A 16,882-nucleotide genomic window follows, 5' to 3' on the forward strand; every position below is an offset into this window, starting at 1 on the left:
AAAAAAAAAGAAGTTGTTGAGTAATGTGCAGTAATTTTCAGGGCCTGGTACCAAGTTCCACATTTGGCACACACGGCAATGGATTCCACTTTTAGGTGCACTTTTGCACATTTTGCCATCTCCACTACCTATGGACCCATTGACCTTTTTATCGTACATGTGAATGAAGTTACGACTGAAATATAGCCTGCTGGAAATCAGCAGTTGGACACATATGCGAAAGGCATATCATCTTTGTGCTTGTGTTACTTTATGTTGCTTGAGTGCAACTCTCCTAAATCTTCTCTGACTTAACCACCCTCCGGTATGCTCAAAAATAGTTTTCCTCCAACAACATTAATGCCTCAAGTCCAGACAAGTACATTGTATGAGGTTTATAAATTAACCTCTTGCGTTTACAGTTTTGGCAAGAGACATCTCGCACAGAATCATGCAACGCCACTGATTCAGATTTCTCTTGAAAATAAATGACACTCATGTCATAACACACGTTTGTTTTATGGAAGTCTTATCTTGTGTTCAGAATATCTTGATTTAAGTAAACATAGATAGAGTGATATACAAAGACAAGGAGCATTCTACTCTAGTATTGATGAGAATTTTAAGATTTTGCGTCAATGCAGTCTTCATTTTCCTTTCTTCAGGATACATCCCTTTTCATCTAGTGACAAGCCCAAACAACTCATAAAAATCTCCACATAACTGATGCCCCAAACTGGCCTTTCTTAAATTGCATGGGAAGAGTTCCAAGATGTTTATCATCAGCAGGTCAACACATACCAATGTTAGTGAGTTGCCGTTCTTGATCGCTTGAAGGTGAAAATTCCTGCATTGCTGAGCTGGCCTGTTAACAGTCTGACATATTTGTGTGTTTTTCACTTCTTGCCATGAAATTATATAAGATAGCAAAGATATTAATTGTAATAACTATGACATCACTCTTTATGAGGCCTAAAGAGGTTAACTTTTTTAAGTGTTCCTTTGGTTCAGCTGTGTAAATGATTCTTCGGAAAGTCAATACATGATGACTCATTAATCGAGAAAAGGATATGTACATCTCCAGGAATGTTAACATAACTGAGCAAGAGTGAATGCATCTTAATTTTTTTTTTTTTTTGCTTAGGGAATTTTAGTTTTTATATTTGGTGAACGCTTTTTATCCAAAGGGACTTACATTGCATTCAATTGAATTCCAGTGCTTTATTGGCACTGGGGGAAAAAAACATTAAAATAATAAAAAAAGTGACAAAGAAAATATCAAAATAATAGTAATGAAAAAGAAGAAAAAAAAAGAAGTGTGAAAATTGTAAGCTTGGAACTTAAAAGTTCTTTGTTGCTTGATGTCACCTTACAAAAAAGTCCCTGAAATAGTTCTTCGCAGGACTTTCAGACCTAACTTTGTCCTTAAAAATGAAATACACAGTTAACCTGGAAGTGCCCTGTTTAACAGTGGCAATCAATTATAGCAGTTCTCTGGCCAGGGAGGCACTGCATGCCTGAGGAGTTCATCTCCACAGGGTGGATCCCTCGTTCTGACGGAAGCTGGGACAGTGGCCAGGCTAGAGTCTAAACACATACCCCCTATCTCTACCATTCTATTGTCTCTGAAATAAACCCTTGTCCTTTGTGCTTATTAAAGAGATGGACCGTTCCTTCCTTTGCTCATCTGTGTGCAAACAGTTATTTGTCTTTCTGTTTCCTCTCTGTGACAACTGAAGGACAATTATTTGTGTGTTGAGTAATCACAGGTATGTGATCCGAGTTTTTTTTTGCCAATGTTGGGTTTTAGATCATTTTTATACCATGTTTTTCTCAGTAAGCCCCCACACCATCTACCGGAGGCCATGTTGTTAATTAGTATGAAGTGTGCATGATAAATGAACTGTACTTGACTCAACTAACACATATGATTATTGCTATGAGTGTCAAGATATGTCAGGTATGTAGGGGGTTTAAAACTGCCCATAACTGGATCTTGTTGTCGGCAATCTTGACGGAGTATGTTCTTTTGGATCCAGGAAGTAAGGAAGCAGCCTTCACCTACGCCATTATTGCTGCCGGGGTCGCCCATGCCATCACGGCAGCCTGCACTCAGGGTACGCTGAGCGGCTGTGGTTGTGACAAGGAGAAGCAGGGCTTCTACAACCAAGAGGAGGGCTGGAAGTGGGGAGGATGCTCAGCTGATATTCGCTATGGTCTGAGCTTCTCAAAGGTGTTCATAGACGCACGGGAGATCAGGCAGAACGCCAGGACACTCATGAACCTCCATAACAATGAAGTGGGACGCAAGGTATGTGGCACAGTTTGCATGTTTAATTAAGAAGATTGCTGTATAATAATACCATGTCATGCATAAAAAGATCACTAGGCCAAGGTTGTCCAATCCTGCTCCTGAACGGCAACTTTCCTGCAGGGTTTAGCTCCAACACACCTGCTTGGAAGTTTCGAGTGATCCTGAAAACATTGGTTATCTGGTCCAGGTGTGTTTGATTGGGGCTAGAGCTAAACTCAGCTGGAACGTGGCCCTCCAGGAGCAGGATTGGACACCCCTGTGATAGGCCTTTCTTGCAAGTCCTACAGCAGGGGTTCTCAAATCTGTCCCTCGAGGTCCATTTTCCTGATTAGTTTAGTTACAACCCTTAGGAACACACCTGAAAAAGCTAATCAAGGTCTTCAGGATTACTAGAAAGGTACAGGCAGGTGAGTTTGATCAAGGTTGGGGCTAAACTTTTGCAGGAAAGTGGACCTCAAGGGCCAAGGTTGAGAACCCCTGCCCTACAGGGCTGTTACTTTAATTTGCTTTGCTTTGGAATGGGGAGTAGATTAGCAATAACAAGATGTAGTAATGCAATTTTGGTTTTGGCATGCACATGACCAGCAATTTGTGATTATAGCAAAACTAATTTTCATGATTCCAAATTTAATCATTTAAAAGCAACAGTGATTCACTATTGCACTTGGGATCAGTTGTTAAGACAATCAATATACATTTGGATTTTATAGTCAGAGAAGTCAAAATGATTTGTTGTGTAATTGTAAAAATAACATCAAAATGCATACCCTGAATGCCCAGGCAGTTTGACTGACCCTCAGTTGCTTTTCGTCATTCAGTGCCAATCTGGAGAGTGTGATGTTTCAGCACTCTGGACAGAGCTTCTTTTGGGGCTTTAAAACCCTAAGCCTGACCAGTAAACTTTTGTAACATTTTTATCATGAAACAACTCTTATGGTATCTGGTGCCTCACATGCACTAAGCCTCTATTTACAGCAAGTACATTCAGTCCTATGACTTGTCAGTTCACAAATTCATTGTGAGTTCACAGATGCAATTTTGCACTTTTCATTGAGCAGTTCTCAACTAAGGTCATGCCCTTGACATGCCACACCCATGATTGCGATTGGTTAATGGATTGCAATACAGCACCTCAGTGAAAATGCAAGGGGTGTGGCCTCTCTTAAGAAGCATGGATCTTTCCTTTGTAAACTTGTCTTGAGACTTGCTGTTTATCAGGAATCAGCAGCATGAACACACTAAGCCTGATATGCACCCTAGATTGCAGACAATTGCCAAAAAAGACTCCTGAAAGTCTGAGGAGGAGGAAAAAAATAATTAAAACGCAAGGCAAAGCCTCTCCCACCCACAGCAAAAGTGAAAAAAGAGTTAAAGGAAGAAAAAGAGAAGGAGAGAAAAGACACATTAACCAACCACACCAAAGACTACACCGCCTCGAACAGGCAATCCACTGATGCCAATCAGATCTCTTCCATATCTAAACAGGCACTCTGCTTCACTGAGTTCTGCTTACGTTTGCCCATTCATTCATCTATTCTGAGCTAACCAATGCTTTTTCGATGCATTTTTTTTGGTGCATTTCTAAGCCTACAGCTAGAGTATGTGAAATGCATTAATGTTTAGCATTAGTTTGCATGAAAAATAACTACAGGACAAGAAAGTATACAGCATCCCTCAGTTACACTGCTGCTCAAAATTTTTTGTTTTTACCTGTGGGGTTTGACGTGTATAGGTATAACAAGGTGAAGCACACAGGCACCTGAAACCTGACTCCTGAGCTTTATCTGTGTACACTACACACAGGCTGATTGTTGTAGGAACTCTGCGATCATCATTCAGTCAGTGTTTATATCATATCCTGTGCAGATTCCGCTCTATTGCTTATACAAGACAAGAGACTCCTACAGGCAACGTCTGATAGTTTGCCCCTTGCAACAATTTGTGGCGTGTGTTGTGTACACAAATGAAACCGTTTCCTACAAGTAGTCAGAAAGCCTGTGAACACAAGCTGTGTTTTGCAGGCCCGCTCTCTACACAGCGAGAGGAATGAGGTAGTTTAGCACTGCAAGTTTAACAATCCTTGCATTCTTCAAATTGGAATGTTAAAAAAACCTTTGTCTCAACCTGTTAAACCATTCTCAGAAATGTGCATTAAAATACCCAACTGTATGCCACTGAGGGTGATTTCACTAATCCCTACTGTATTGTTAGTCTATCTAGATCTTGGTTTGCTGGAATATGCCTTATATTAGGTGATGTGAATATATGCAAAACATGGTTTATGACCAAAACTACTACATACCTTTTTGTAAACAAGATTTTTTCCTTCCTCATACATTCTCCGCTTAGCATCAGTAATTCTATCTTTTGTAACGGATGATCGCACACTTCAAATTTGCCACCAGTCAGACTAACTAAATCAACAATGAGTCATCAAACAGTCTACTTTCATAATTACCTTAGGCTAAGATTCCTCAAAGGAACCTAGGTGCCTAAATAATTCCAAAGGTATTGACTTGTTTATTTTTCCTCCCACATTAGGTCTTGGAAAAGAACATGCGTTTAGAGTGTAAATGTCATGGTGTATCTGGATCCTGCACTACCAAGACTTGCTGGACTACTCTCCCAAAATTCCGGCAGTTGGGTTACATCCTCAAGGAGAAGTATAACCATGCTGTACACGTGGAACCGGTCCGAGCCAGTCGAAACAAGAGACCTACCTTTTTGAAGGTTAAAAAGCCTTACTCATACCGGAAGCCCATGGACACGGATTTAGTGTACATTGAGAAGTCACCCAACTATTGCGAGGCAGATCCTGTGACGGGTAGCATGGGAACCCAGGGCAGGATCTGCAACAAGACTGCGCAGCAGGGCAATGGCTGCGACCTCATGTGCTGCGGCCGAGGATATAACACACACCAGTACTCACGCGTGTGGCAGTGCAACTGCAAGTTTCTTTGGTGTTGCTACGTCAAGTGCAACACCTGTAGTGAACGGACAGAAGTGTACACATGCAAGTGAAATATTTATTGCTGGGGAATTGATACACACCTGTGACTTGTGTGGTAGAGAGTCTACAAGTGTCGCAACAGGATGACCACTGCTATGGATGCCAGGTAGAGGAAAGAGCCATTTGCACTGGAAATCGTGGGTCTGGTGGAGTCTAGACGGATTAATTGCATGCATTGCATGCAGCTTTGCTCCACAGTTCTGCTGAGGGATTCTGTGTTGGTACCAGTAGACACCTTTCTGTTCCAGTACTGAGCAACAGAGCGAAGTAGCCTGCAAAGGCTTGATCTGTAGACCGTAAGAAAGATGTAGGGTGTGATTATTGAGGGTGTTCTGCTCTGTAGAAAGCACGGAAAGTATTTCTGAGGAACTTTTTAGCTTGAGTGAGTGACATTACAAATCTTGCAACAAACTGTACACAACTGGACACAACAATGATATTTAACTTTTTATTTAGAGAAAATGGCTAATGTTAATTTATTTAATAAGGAAACTACTGATTTCTCATTGTGTTTACTAGCTTAGATTTAGCTCTTCTCTTGTTTAATATTGTGTGTTTTACATAGAAATAAACGGACCAACTTTTACACTGTACATCATGTGCTTTAGCTTAGGGATGAACCAACAACAATGCACAATACAAAAACAAGTGCACTGCACTCAAGGTGTAATTACTAGTCTCTGAAAGAGGAGACTCTACTGTCTTTAATTTATCATTGTAAAGCTTTTTGCTTCCATTTTCCCATCTTGTTAAGTGTCAACCCTTGCACATATATTCCTATGTACAAGTACACACTGGAGTTGTGCATCATGTTTGAAGGCTCATTCCTTCCAAAGTGAATAAACAAGTATTAACTCTTTTTATAACATTGGTCCACAAGAACATTTGTGACTGAACTCTCTTTAAATTGGAATAGTCCAATTAAAATAAGTGTGTTTAAATGGGATCTAAAGTCTACCCAAATAAACTTTGAGACCTCATTTGACACAAAGCCTTGTGCTAATGACAAGCTTTCCTCGCTTTTGGCTAATATTTGCTTTGTTGGCAGAGAAAGAGAATCAGCAATTAATTCACTTTTCGAATGGAATAGCTTCAATACAGATGCCCCACCTGTTACTGATGTGGAATGTTGAGATCAGATAACCAGTTCTATTAATGTTATATATTATAGGTAATATAACACTGTTATGCTGCTAGTTTTGTTCTGTTCTGCAACTGTAGTTAATATTACCCTTTCGAAAATTAACCATGGTTTTATTGTAGTAAAGGTGTAGTAACCATGTTTTTTTGGTGTATTGATTACATTTGTATAAATATAGTTTTACTACAAATACCATGGTTAAACTATGGTTAGTGTAGCAAAACCATGGTTCATTTGTGGTAACCATGGTTTTTTGGTTTTATTTGTAGTAAAACCGGGGTTCATTTTCTTAAGGGTAGTAGTATTTTGTGTGTTATGAGCAAATGTGGTTGTCCAGACAGACTGTCCCTGTGTTGACATATATTTTGTAAGAGATTATTTTTATATTTTATTTATTCTGTGTAAAGGAAAAACCCACTACCAGTGTCCTTTAGATGGACAGAAATTAGAGAGATAAGCTAGAAACAGTGTGATGTGTCATGGTACCAGCTTGAGCAGTTTATATAAACTACATCTCAATGAAGTAGCACTCATAGTGATGTAGTTGCCAAGTATGTAATGATGAAAAGACTGCATATTAAAAGACGATCATACTGGTGTTCAAATATTACACTTTCAAACGTAGCATTTTTATGACAAAGGTCCTGGATGTGGGATCAATAAGGGAAACTATAGTTAAATAATCCTGGGACAAAACTCTCTGGTACTGAGAAAAATTCACGACTGAGGGTTTTTACCAAAGAACATCTGAATTTGAGCGTGGCTCTTTGTCAAGAGCTTAAAAGCAGGATGGCCTTGATGTAATTACTATTTTACAAAAATCTGTGATTTCAACAGATGTTTTGCCAAACTGATTGTACTTCATGATTGTGTCATCATAAATAATAAAAAAAAATGTTATGGATTATGCTTTCAACAGTGTTAATAAATATTTCCTTGGCTTGTACTGGCTTGTTTTTCAAAAGGGACACAACAGTTTTCAAGGCATATTTTTTATTTATTTTATAGGGTTAACTCTAGTTAGTCAAATCAAAACTGACCTAAACTAAATAACCTGTTAGTTTGAATCATCACATTTCCCATATCATCGCTCAGCCTTACATCTTACAACCAAACAGAGTCATCACTAGCTTGACAGTCCCTCAAATTAGTAAAGCAGTAACAAGTGGCAAAACATATATTGCTGTAAAGTTATGCTTGACTACTGGTTCTGACCGTTTTTACTACATGGATGACCGCAGGGGGCAGGGAGGAAGCTTAACGAAAGTTCTTGCATGTTAATGGTAGGGCTGGTGTAGGGCTTTAATTGATGAGTAGCAGTAAGGAGGGTGTCTCAGCAATGGGCAGATAGAAGGGGGGAGGGGTGATGGATTACTCTGACATCTGCTTCATTCACTTCCCAACGCCGTCACCACAACAACGCCACTGTGGCCCCCAAAAATGCTGCCCAGTCTCCCTGAGAAGCAGGCCTGCCCATTAGCGAAATGTTAACTATGCAAAATCCAGCTAACTTTTGGATGCTATTCATTTTGTCCCCACCTAAAGGCGAAAGGGATGGCAAAAAGAGAGGCTTTGCCATTGTGAAGGATGATGTCAAGAGGAATTTCAATCCAGAAGTTAGAAAAGATCTTAGCATCACTCTTTGAATAATCACCACAAAACGCTCCTTTGAGAATCGGATGAAAACTCATCAATAGGCAGCAGCGTGAAAAGGCAGCTGGCCAAACAGCCTTGGTTAAAGTAACATCAACACCCATCCACCATGAGCTGAATCACAATATTGTGTGGTTTTGAAAAACCTTTTGGATGTTGCTCTCTTTGGCTCAGGCTCCTGCTTCTTTTCCACATTCTGAATGGCATGACGTTGGAGAGCTTAACACTTGTAGATGGAGGAGACAAGAAGTGTTAGAAGAACAATTACGGGGAGACAAATTCCACATCTAGCTGCCTCCGTTCATTATGCCTTCACTTTCCCTTCACAATGAAGCCATTTAGTTAACAGAAACTCTCTGTGAAAACTTTCGTCTCAGAGTTGAGTTTTCTTGTCAACGTGCCAATGTGTCTCCCCCATTATGTTATCATGCCTGCTTAATTTTAGATGTGCAGGGATCAAAATATCAACTTCTACACAATGCATTCTTGCTGCAGTTGAGTGTGTTAGCCACCTGTTAGTGTTGCATTGCAAGAAACTGTAAGCCAGGTGTTCAGCATGATGGAAGAACATTGACTATATACTTCATCCTCACTCTGACTGTTATTGGGTTTAATATCACACTGTCTGCCAGCAACTGTTAATGCCAAGAGACTATCATTGAAAGGCTAATTAAGATTCCCGCAATGTTTTTCTATAAACCGTGCTGTTTCACTGCCAAACCATTCATCGTTTAACGTCAACGCCTGTCTAGCAGGGTGATGGTTGTGAACGGAGTCTTCCCCAGCTAACATGCGCTTTTACGGGCCACTTTTGGCGCACCTGTGCACACCTGGAATTCAACAGAAGCCTTTGATTTATAGCTTCCAGCTCGCCTACGTGAAGCTACTGCTGGATAGGGGTTGAACGACTTGACATTTATGTGATGAAAGTCGAGTCGACGTCGACTAGTCGCAGATGACATCATTAATGAACAAATACGCCTGAACCTTGAGCTGTGACTCGAAAACATTGTTCACAGTTATGGCATATGGCTACTACCCCTATTACAGCTCATTTTTATCAGTTTTTTTTGTCTTTGGGTCGTTATAGTTCTCACAGATTTCTGCTCGTTCTAAATCAGATACAGATAAAGTAACACAGTAAAGAATGCATTTATATAAATGCATTAGTGAGAGAGCGATTGCGTATGTGAATTAATTCTACCTGGCAGCGTCTCTCTACTAATAGCGAAGCTGTGGGTTTTAGTTACTATATGCTAGAACATTTTGGTTTCTAAGCTAATTTATTGAGAAATCACAGAACAGTGCTGACAATACATTTCCGTGCTACTGAATGATTCTGAATGATGTACGAGCTACTGTCTGTAGTCTATGTGTGTGTTACAATGCTGCAGGGCATTAGATTAGAACGGCGATACCTGTACTATAAGCTGTTTAAAACATGCATTCTCCTGTTCAGTTTCGACCATCCAGACGGTATAATCACACGTCTTGTAGAGCGCTTTCGGAGTATGCATTTATTTGTCATTTTAACTGTGTGGAAAAGGAGCGTAAATCTTAAAAAATATTTCTCATCCTGTTGCGCCCCCTCTATAGGACCAGTGACTAGTCGACGTCAAGCTGAAAGAGCTATTCTATTCTATTCTGTGCAACCCTTGCTACAGGGAACGGGCCATAGAATACTGGCAGTGTCCTCACGAAATTTCCTGGCCTAGTAACTACGTAAACTTCAAATGTCATGATGACCATTGTGCCATCTAATCTTTAACCCTATAAAGCTTCCTGTATTTAATATGTAAAATTATAAGGCCACTAAATTATCACGTTTGCTGAAAACCTGTTGTATACAATCTATTACACACCTTCTGTCATCTGATTGGTACTAGTTTATACTTTTTAGCAAGTAAATAGCCTTTAAGTATTACACCAAAAATAATTTAGAATTCTAATGGTACATGTGTCTTTTTGCTGTGATCTCTACTGATTTTTGTATAAAGTATAAGAATAAATGTTATATTGTTAGCAATGTTTCATGATGATACTTACTGGACTGAAGCAACTTAGGTTTACTTGATTTTCCATACATCATGTTTTAGAAAAATCACGTTAAAATATAAAAAATACGATGGATTAGGCTTTTGAGGAATGTTTATTTTATCTCATTGTATTCCTCTGCATTACAAGTTTTTCCACACAATAAAAACTAGAGCGCTGATCATAAAACTACACTGTAAAAAATGTAAGCCAGCACAAAAAAAAAAAAAAAAAAATCTTAGAACTAATTTACCCTATTTTTTCTTGTCTACTCAATTTTGTTAAAAAAACAACAACAACAAAACAAACAAACAAACAAACAAAAACAAAACAGTTATACTAATTGAACAGAAGTCATCAGTCATACAAAAAAAATGTTTAGTTGAGTTAACTTAAGATTGTTAGTTTTCTGAGAGGTGCAACAATTCTAAAACAAACCTTTTTAAGTTGCGCCAACTCAACATTTTTTTATATATCTGACATTTTATTAAACTTCTGAATATCTGAAGTTGAATGAAAAAAAAAATGCTATTGGAAATTGGTACTAATAAATAAATTATGACTGAAAACTGCAATGACAATGACTAAACAGTAGCATGTGAGGAACACTAACTTTCAAAATCTGAAGTGATGGTCTATAAAATAGAAGTGCACCTATCTGCAAAACACTCAAACGTGTACTTTAGTCCTTTTGGAAAGTCAATATTCAGCAAATAAAGAAGTCCAAAGAGTACCATTAAAGCAATGGGAAAGTCAAATGGTCCCCCATAGTTTCCTCCAGGATGACACTGAAGTTTAGTCATCTCTTTGTTGTCTGTGACAGGTCATCCTCCATGACTTCAAGGATGCCCAGTTTCACTCCTCTTTCACTCCTAAATTAGTGTCCTAAGAAAAAAATTATATAAATTTAATGAAAACTGGTTGAGCAAGAGTGTAAATAAAAATCAAAGCTCAAATACACTCTTTCAAACAAATCATGGTGTATTATGGGCCAACCTGATATAAACACTTGATGAAAACAACATGGAAACCATGTCAGCACCTTTATTTAATATAACCACACATTTCATAAATGAATGGAGATCAATGAAAATATGAGAAGAACAACATTTGAAAACCAAACAAATCTTGGATATTCACGTTCTTGTTCCCCGAGGTACAACAAGAGTCCCCACAGAACCATGTTGTGTCTGTGTGATGGGATGTCTGTTGTCTGTAGGTGGGAAAAAATTTTTTTTTGAGATGTAACGATGCACTCCGAGCCGGCCGAAAATCGATACAAATATGTGACGATTCAAATCGGTTGAGATGTTAAACGAATTGCGATACAGTTGGGGGTGGGAGTTTATACGAATGTATCTCTGAGGTGAACTGACTGTCTTTAGAAAAGTTTAGATGGTATTTTCTTTTCATCTTGCCTTTGTATGATGAATATTAAAGTAGTATTTATAGCAGTGCTGCTTAGTTTATAGTGGTAACCAAGGAAACACTTTGTCGCTGCTGTTCCAGAAGCACCACCTGCTGTCAGAGAGTGAATTTGCGTCTCATTCAGTCCATCTGCTGTCTTTGTTTCGTGCAGATGTTTTATGTGGTATAGCTTTACAAAGCTCAAGTCAGACCATTCTGCTTTTACTTCAAATTTCGAAATTATACAATCTAATTTAAATCAGAAACTATTCATGCTGCATGCGTGTAGCATCTTTGTTTGGATTTTGATTAAAATGCAGTGGTTGCCTCTAATTTTAAGTAAAGCCTTAGTTTGTTTATATGAAGAGATTTCATTTATTTGTATTATTTATTTATTTGATTTAGGATGCTTTAAAATTTCAATTTAGTTTTGTTATTTGACATATTTCAATTAAACAAAGAAATGTGCAGCATTTTGTTCGAGAAATAATAAAAGGACACCTTTAAGAAAGAACAACAATCATTAAAAACCAAATAAGTGCACTTACCATAAAAAGATTCCTCTGGATTATTGCCACGTGCTCTTTTTTCATGAACATTCTTCTTTGGCCGCTTGCTGTACAATTATACATTAGCCACGTTTTATTATTATTATTATTATTATTATACAATAATATTATCTTACAATTATACATTAGGGAACATTTAAGTTCTTTTAAAAATCACTAAACAACCATTTTTCTTCATTGTAAACAAATGTTTTTGTTTTTTTTTTCAGTTTGCAATGCTGTTATAAAAAAATCTCACCGATTTACAGTTCAAACTATTAGAATATCATCTTACTTTTTGATCATATAAATATAAGCATCTGCACCAAATTGTTTTTTTCTTTCTTTCTTTTTTTGGGCCTCTAAATAACAGTGAGGTGTTTTTTCCTCCTTGAGTATTAGCACATACTTTATGTGTATGTACATTAGTACATACTTTCCTATGTTACTATATGAGCCATAAAAGCCCAATGTATCAAATATGATACTCAACAAAAAAACACATATGCAAAGCTTTTTGTCTAAAGGCTTAATAAACTGTTCTATTTCCATTATTTATATGACTCAGGCTTTAAAGGGTTAAACTATTTTATGTTCAGTGAGAAACATTGGTGATTTCACTGAGGTGAGATAAGCTTCAGGTAAGCAGTGAGATGACTTCATTTTGAATGAAATGAGCTGTTCATTCAGTGTAAGTTACTAAGTAGCTGTGTGTCATTGCTTTATTGAGCATAAATAAATGCCTGCCCACTTTTCACAAGATGGAACAAGTCTGAAAACGGCCATTACTCCCCCTACCCTATTAAAATACTTAAGTCATGCATAGAGCTATAACTCCTCTTAAAAATGTTTAGAGCACAAGCAGCACAGCAGGTATTGTTGAGGATGAACTTTCAAAGAACTGATGACTCCAATTCCACTCCTCAGAAATCAAGCATAAATCAGGGCACAGAGTAACACTCTAAATGTTCCACCGGCACACTTATAATTTGCCAGTGGCATCCATTCATGATTGTGTGAGTGCCAATGGTGCAACCCTGTATATAGCACAGTATAAACACCTGTGTAAACTGAATGAAATCACCAATGCAATATAGTTCATCCAAAAAATCTAAATTTGAAGACTCTGCTAGTCTTTCTTATCCATGCAATTACAATGAATGAAGACTGAAACTTTAGCAAATAATGCAAAGGCTCCATTAAAGTATCATTAAAGTGGTCCATCAAACTTACAAATGTGATTATGTGACAATATAAAATGCTTAAGAGTTGTGGATGGGTAAAGTTATTGTTTGATGATTCTCAGAATCTGAATTCTCAGTAGTAGTTAATTTCTATTTACTACTTGATCAGCTATAATTAATAGCTTACGAATGGCCTTCTGGCATATAATGCTTGACCATACAACGAAGCCTACAGTGAGTCTAATCCTGTTCATGTGGTTATTACAAATCTGACACTGTGCATTAGGATCCTTTGATTCTTTTCTTTGTGCACAGCACAAAATTGAGTATAGGAAACAATCTTTTGCTCAACAGGTGCACAATACATTTCCATAGTAATTAGGAAAAAACAGTATTAAGGTGTCAAATAGCCTTTCATTTCAAGAAGAGCTTGACAAAAGGACATATAGAAAAGTCTACTCAAATTATGTCTCGTATCGGAGCCTGAGGGACAAAGGCAACTCATGGTATTTTGACAAAGGATTAGTGGTCTTACTGTTGACTTCCTTTGTGAAGAGAACTACAAAGATGCATGTGTAGAATCGAGATTGCTCCTCAAACATACTATGACTTTTATTTTACATATATGTGCTGGAGTATCACAGTACACTGATGGCTACAATCTGTATATCTCACCTCTATGGATCCACAACATGAGATGTTTGGTATAATAACAGAAGATTAAAGTTGAGCCTGTGATCATGGAAAAAAAGAAAAGAAAAAGTATTATGCAACAGGACTGGCTAGTGTGTGTATATATACAGTGGGTACGGAAAGTATTCAGACCCCCAATAGTAGACAGTTCTGATTCATCATTTAATGAATCAGAAGTGTACTAAAACTGAAGAGAAAATGTGTCAAGTAATTGCCTGTAAATGTGGTTAACAATATTCCAGCATTGACATTATTAGTCCTCAATGCAACATAATCTCTATATTGTGTGTGTTGGTCTATGTCTATTTGGAGGTTTGGGTGGTAGAGGGGATTTGGACTTTCACTTAAGACACACTCCAACGACACAGGAGGTCCCACAAGGCCTGACAATGAAGCGGATCGCTCATGTTGCTATAGGAAATACCATCAAACTGCTCTTAATTACAGATCTCCTTCCCTGCTGGCCTCTCCTCATCATGTGTGGCATGTGTCTAAAATTACACTCCATGTATAATGACTTCCCAGACCTGTGCCAGCTTGTAACTCAATCCAATTTGTGGAATATAGAGCAACAATATTGGAGGGATATTTAAAGTGCACAGCCCAGGTGGAGGTAGGTGTTTGTACATTAAAAGGCTGAAGTGCACTTCTTTGCTTTATCCCTTTAGATGTGTAAAGAATGTGTTAATGACTCCAGTCAAAGACGACCTGAGCACTGGAGGCCAAACGAATAAGAAGGCTGTGAATACATCAGCACGGGAGCAGTTCCAACTTAATGCGGTGAAAACTGTAATTTTCAGAGAAAGGAACAGAAATAATAGCAGGATTATGGCGGTAAAGCAGCCATGTCCTTGGCCTAAAGCACAGGGATAAGTGTACATTTGCTCTTTCCGTGCCTCAAGTTCTAAACAGAGGAGGATGCTGGTTGCTTTTATTGGGGTTTGTGTGAATCACTTTCATTTTAGGTTTAGGTTTGGGGGTAGGTTAAGGGGTCTAAAAATCTAAATCGCTTATTGATAAAATGATAAAAATGCATTGATATGAATATCTTAATGATATAAAAGATATGTAAATATTTTTACGTTTTTTAGCTAAAAATACGTAGCGATTTGTACGTTTTAAACGTTGAAATACGTCTAAATTGTACGTTTTAGCATTAATAAAAACGTACAAAAGTGTACGTTTTGTGCTTGTAAATGTTACGTATTAATACCTACGTATAAACATGAGACCAGGCTGGAAATTAATAGATAAATGGGCGGTCGTGATGTTTCCTTGTTTGGAAATTAGATTTGAGATAAGATTCAAGCAGATTATCTCCAAAGTCATACTAGTTGTGTCATAAACCTTAATAAGTCTAAATAAGTACTACAATAATATTGATAGTGTCAGAATAAGAATGTGCAAAATATACAACCAATATTGCAAGGCGAAGCATGAAAAATGATTTAAGGTGTCAGCTTTGTGTTTCTGGTCAAATATGCCATCACGGCATTAGAATTATTAATTCACTTTTTTTCATCACCTCTACAAGAGGAGAGTTAGTGAAAGGAATGTAGTCGATCATCTCTGATGATCTCCTTGAAAGAAGAAATAAAAACATGAGGACTGTAGTGACAGCGCAAACCATTGCAAGCCTGTATTTTGAACCGTTTGATGACAGATGAACTCTGCATCACTTAAAACAATTAAGTCAGCCGCAAAAGGAATTCAGTGACAAATGCAAGAGAAATCACTTCATTATTCACATCAATACCTATACTACTGTACTTTAGGTTTTTCATGGATGCTTGCTTGCTGCACATTGCTTTCAAAAAGTACCCATTACAGAGTAGCATTCCTCGGCTTATTCCAAGATTCAGCTTTTCCAACCAGTATTCAGGTTTAGTACATTTCCTATAAACGCATTATGCCAGAAAACATACAGCTAAAGATGATCATTTTATAGCATGATACTTTGAGAAGAGAAGCCCCAAAGCAAAAAGCTTAATTATTCCTCTTAATGAAATCATGCAGCAATTGCAATTTAAGAATCACCTACAGTTCGCCCTAGTTCAAGGCCAAGTGTTTGATTTCAATGCCAAGGGCACCAGACTAACCCAAATCCTGCATGATAAGTACAGCAAGCCAAGACTTTCTAGGCCCAGAGGGCTTCAAGGGACTTTTGCTGCCCTCTTTTTGGTGCAGCCCCCTCCCAGCGCCACCACACCCCAGAGATTTAAGAGCGCTCAGGAAACATGAGCAATGTTTTCCTCTTTGAGTTATGTGACCTACCTGGCTCTGGGGCTTACCTGTTTGATATGTCTGAACTCCGACTAGTCATATTTCATAGTACAGTAATGATGCTGGTTATATAGGCTTTGGTGACTAAAGGGTCTCAATACTGTGCGTTCCATTACTGTATTGCTTAAGTTATACAATTTATGGATGACAATTCACTAATGATGTTTTCCAAAAGAACATCTCTACGTTTAATCCCTTAAAATGCTTATGATTGCAGTGTTTGCGCACTAAGACAAAGAAAACCTCGGAGTGAGGCTTATTGAGAACTTTATGCATCATCAACTAAGACTGGCTTGAAATGTGTCTCATCATGCATGTCTACTGAGAAACAAGAAAAAGTACACATGACAAATTCCAATGTTGCGTAATACTTCTGTGACTCTTCAAAATGTTTGGATGTTCTTTCCATTAGTGGAAGAATTTACCCCCCCCAGCATTTTTTCCAAGTAGCTGCCATTTTATGTAGGACACTTGGATCATTTTTTGATTGTCAAATATGGATTCTGGATCAGTCATAAAAACCACTGCCTTCCATCTACCAGTTCAATACATGGTCACCTTTATGATGCTGCAAAGCGAGGTGAACAGCATAATGACTCTGACTATGTGGCTTAATAATTTCAACTGGCAACACCA

The 16,882-nt window shown here is 38.0% G+C and overlaps 1 protein-coding gene across 1 annotated transcript in view; it reads left to right on the forward strand.

Annotated features, from left to right (window-relative positions):
* The window catches only part of LOC107749431 (protein Wnt-7a), a 10,252-nt gene extending 3,765 nt beyond the window's left edge, over positions 1 to 6,487 (forward strand). Inside the window, exons 3-4 of the mRNA XM_016564584.1 lie at positions 2,019 to 2,290; positions 4,835 to 6,487. Coding sequence (XP_016420070.1) covers positions 2,019 to 2,290; positions 4,835 to 5,314 — 752 coding nt within the window. The 3' untranslated portion in view covers positions 5,315 to 6,487. The remainder of the gene's footprint in view (positions 1 to 2,018; positions 2,291 to 4,834) is intronic.
* The last annotated feature ends 10,395 nt before the right edge of the window (positions 6,488 to 16,882 follow it).

Source organism: Sinocyclocheilus rhinocerous, unplaced genomic scaffold (assembly GCF_001515625.1).
Source record: "Sinocyclocheilus rhinocerous isolate Xijiao unplaced genomic scaffold, SAMN03320098_v1.1 scaffold889, whole genome shotgun sequence".
Taxonomy (NCBI): Eukaryota; Metazoa; Chordata; class Actinopteri; order Cypriniformes; family Cyprinidae; genus Sinocyclocheilus; species Sinocyclocheilus rhinocerous.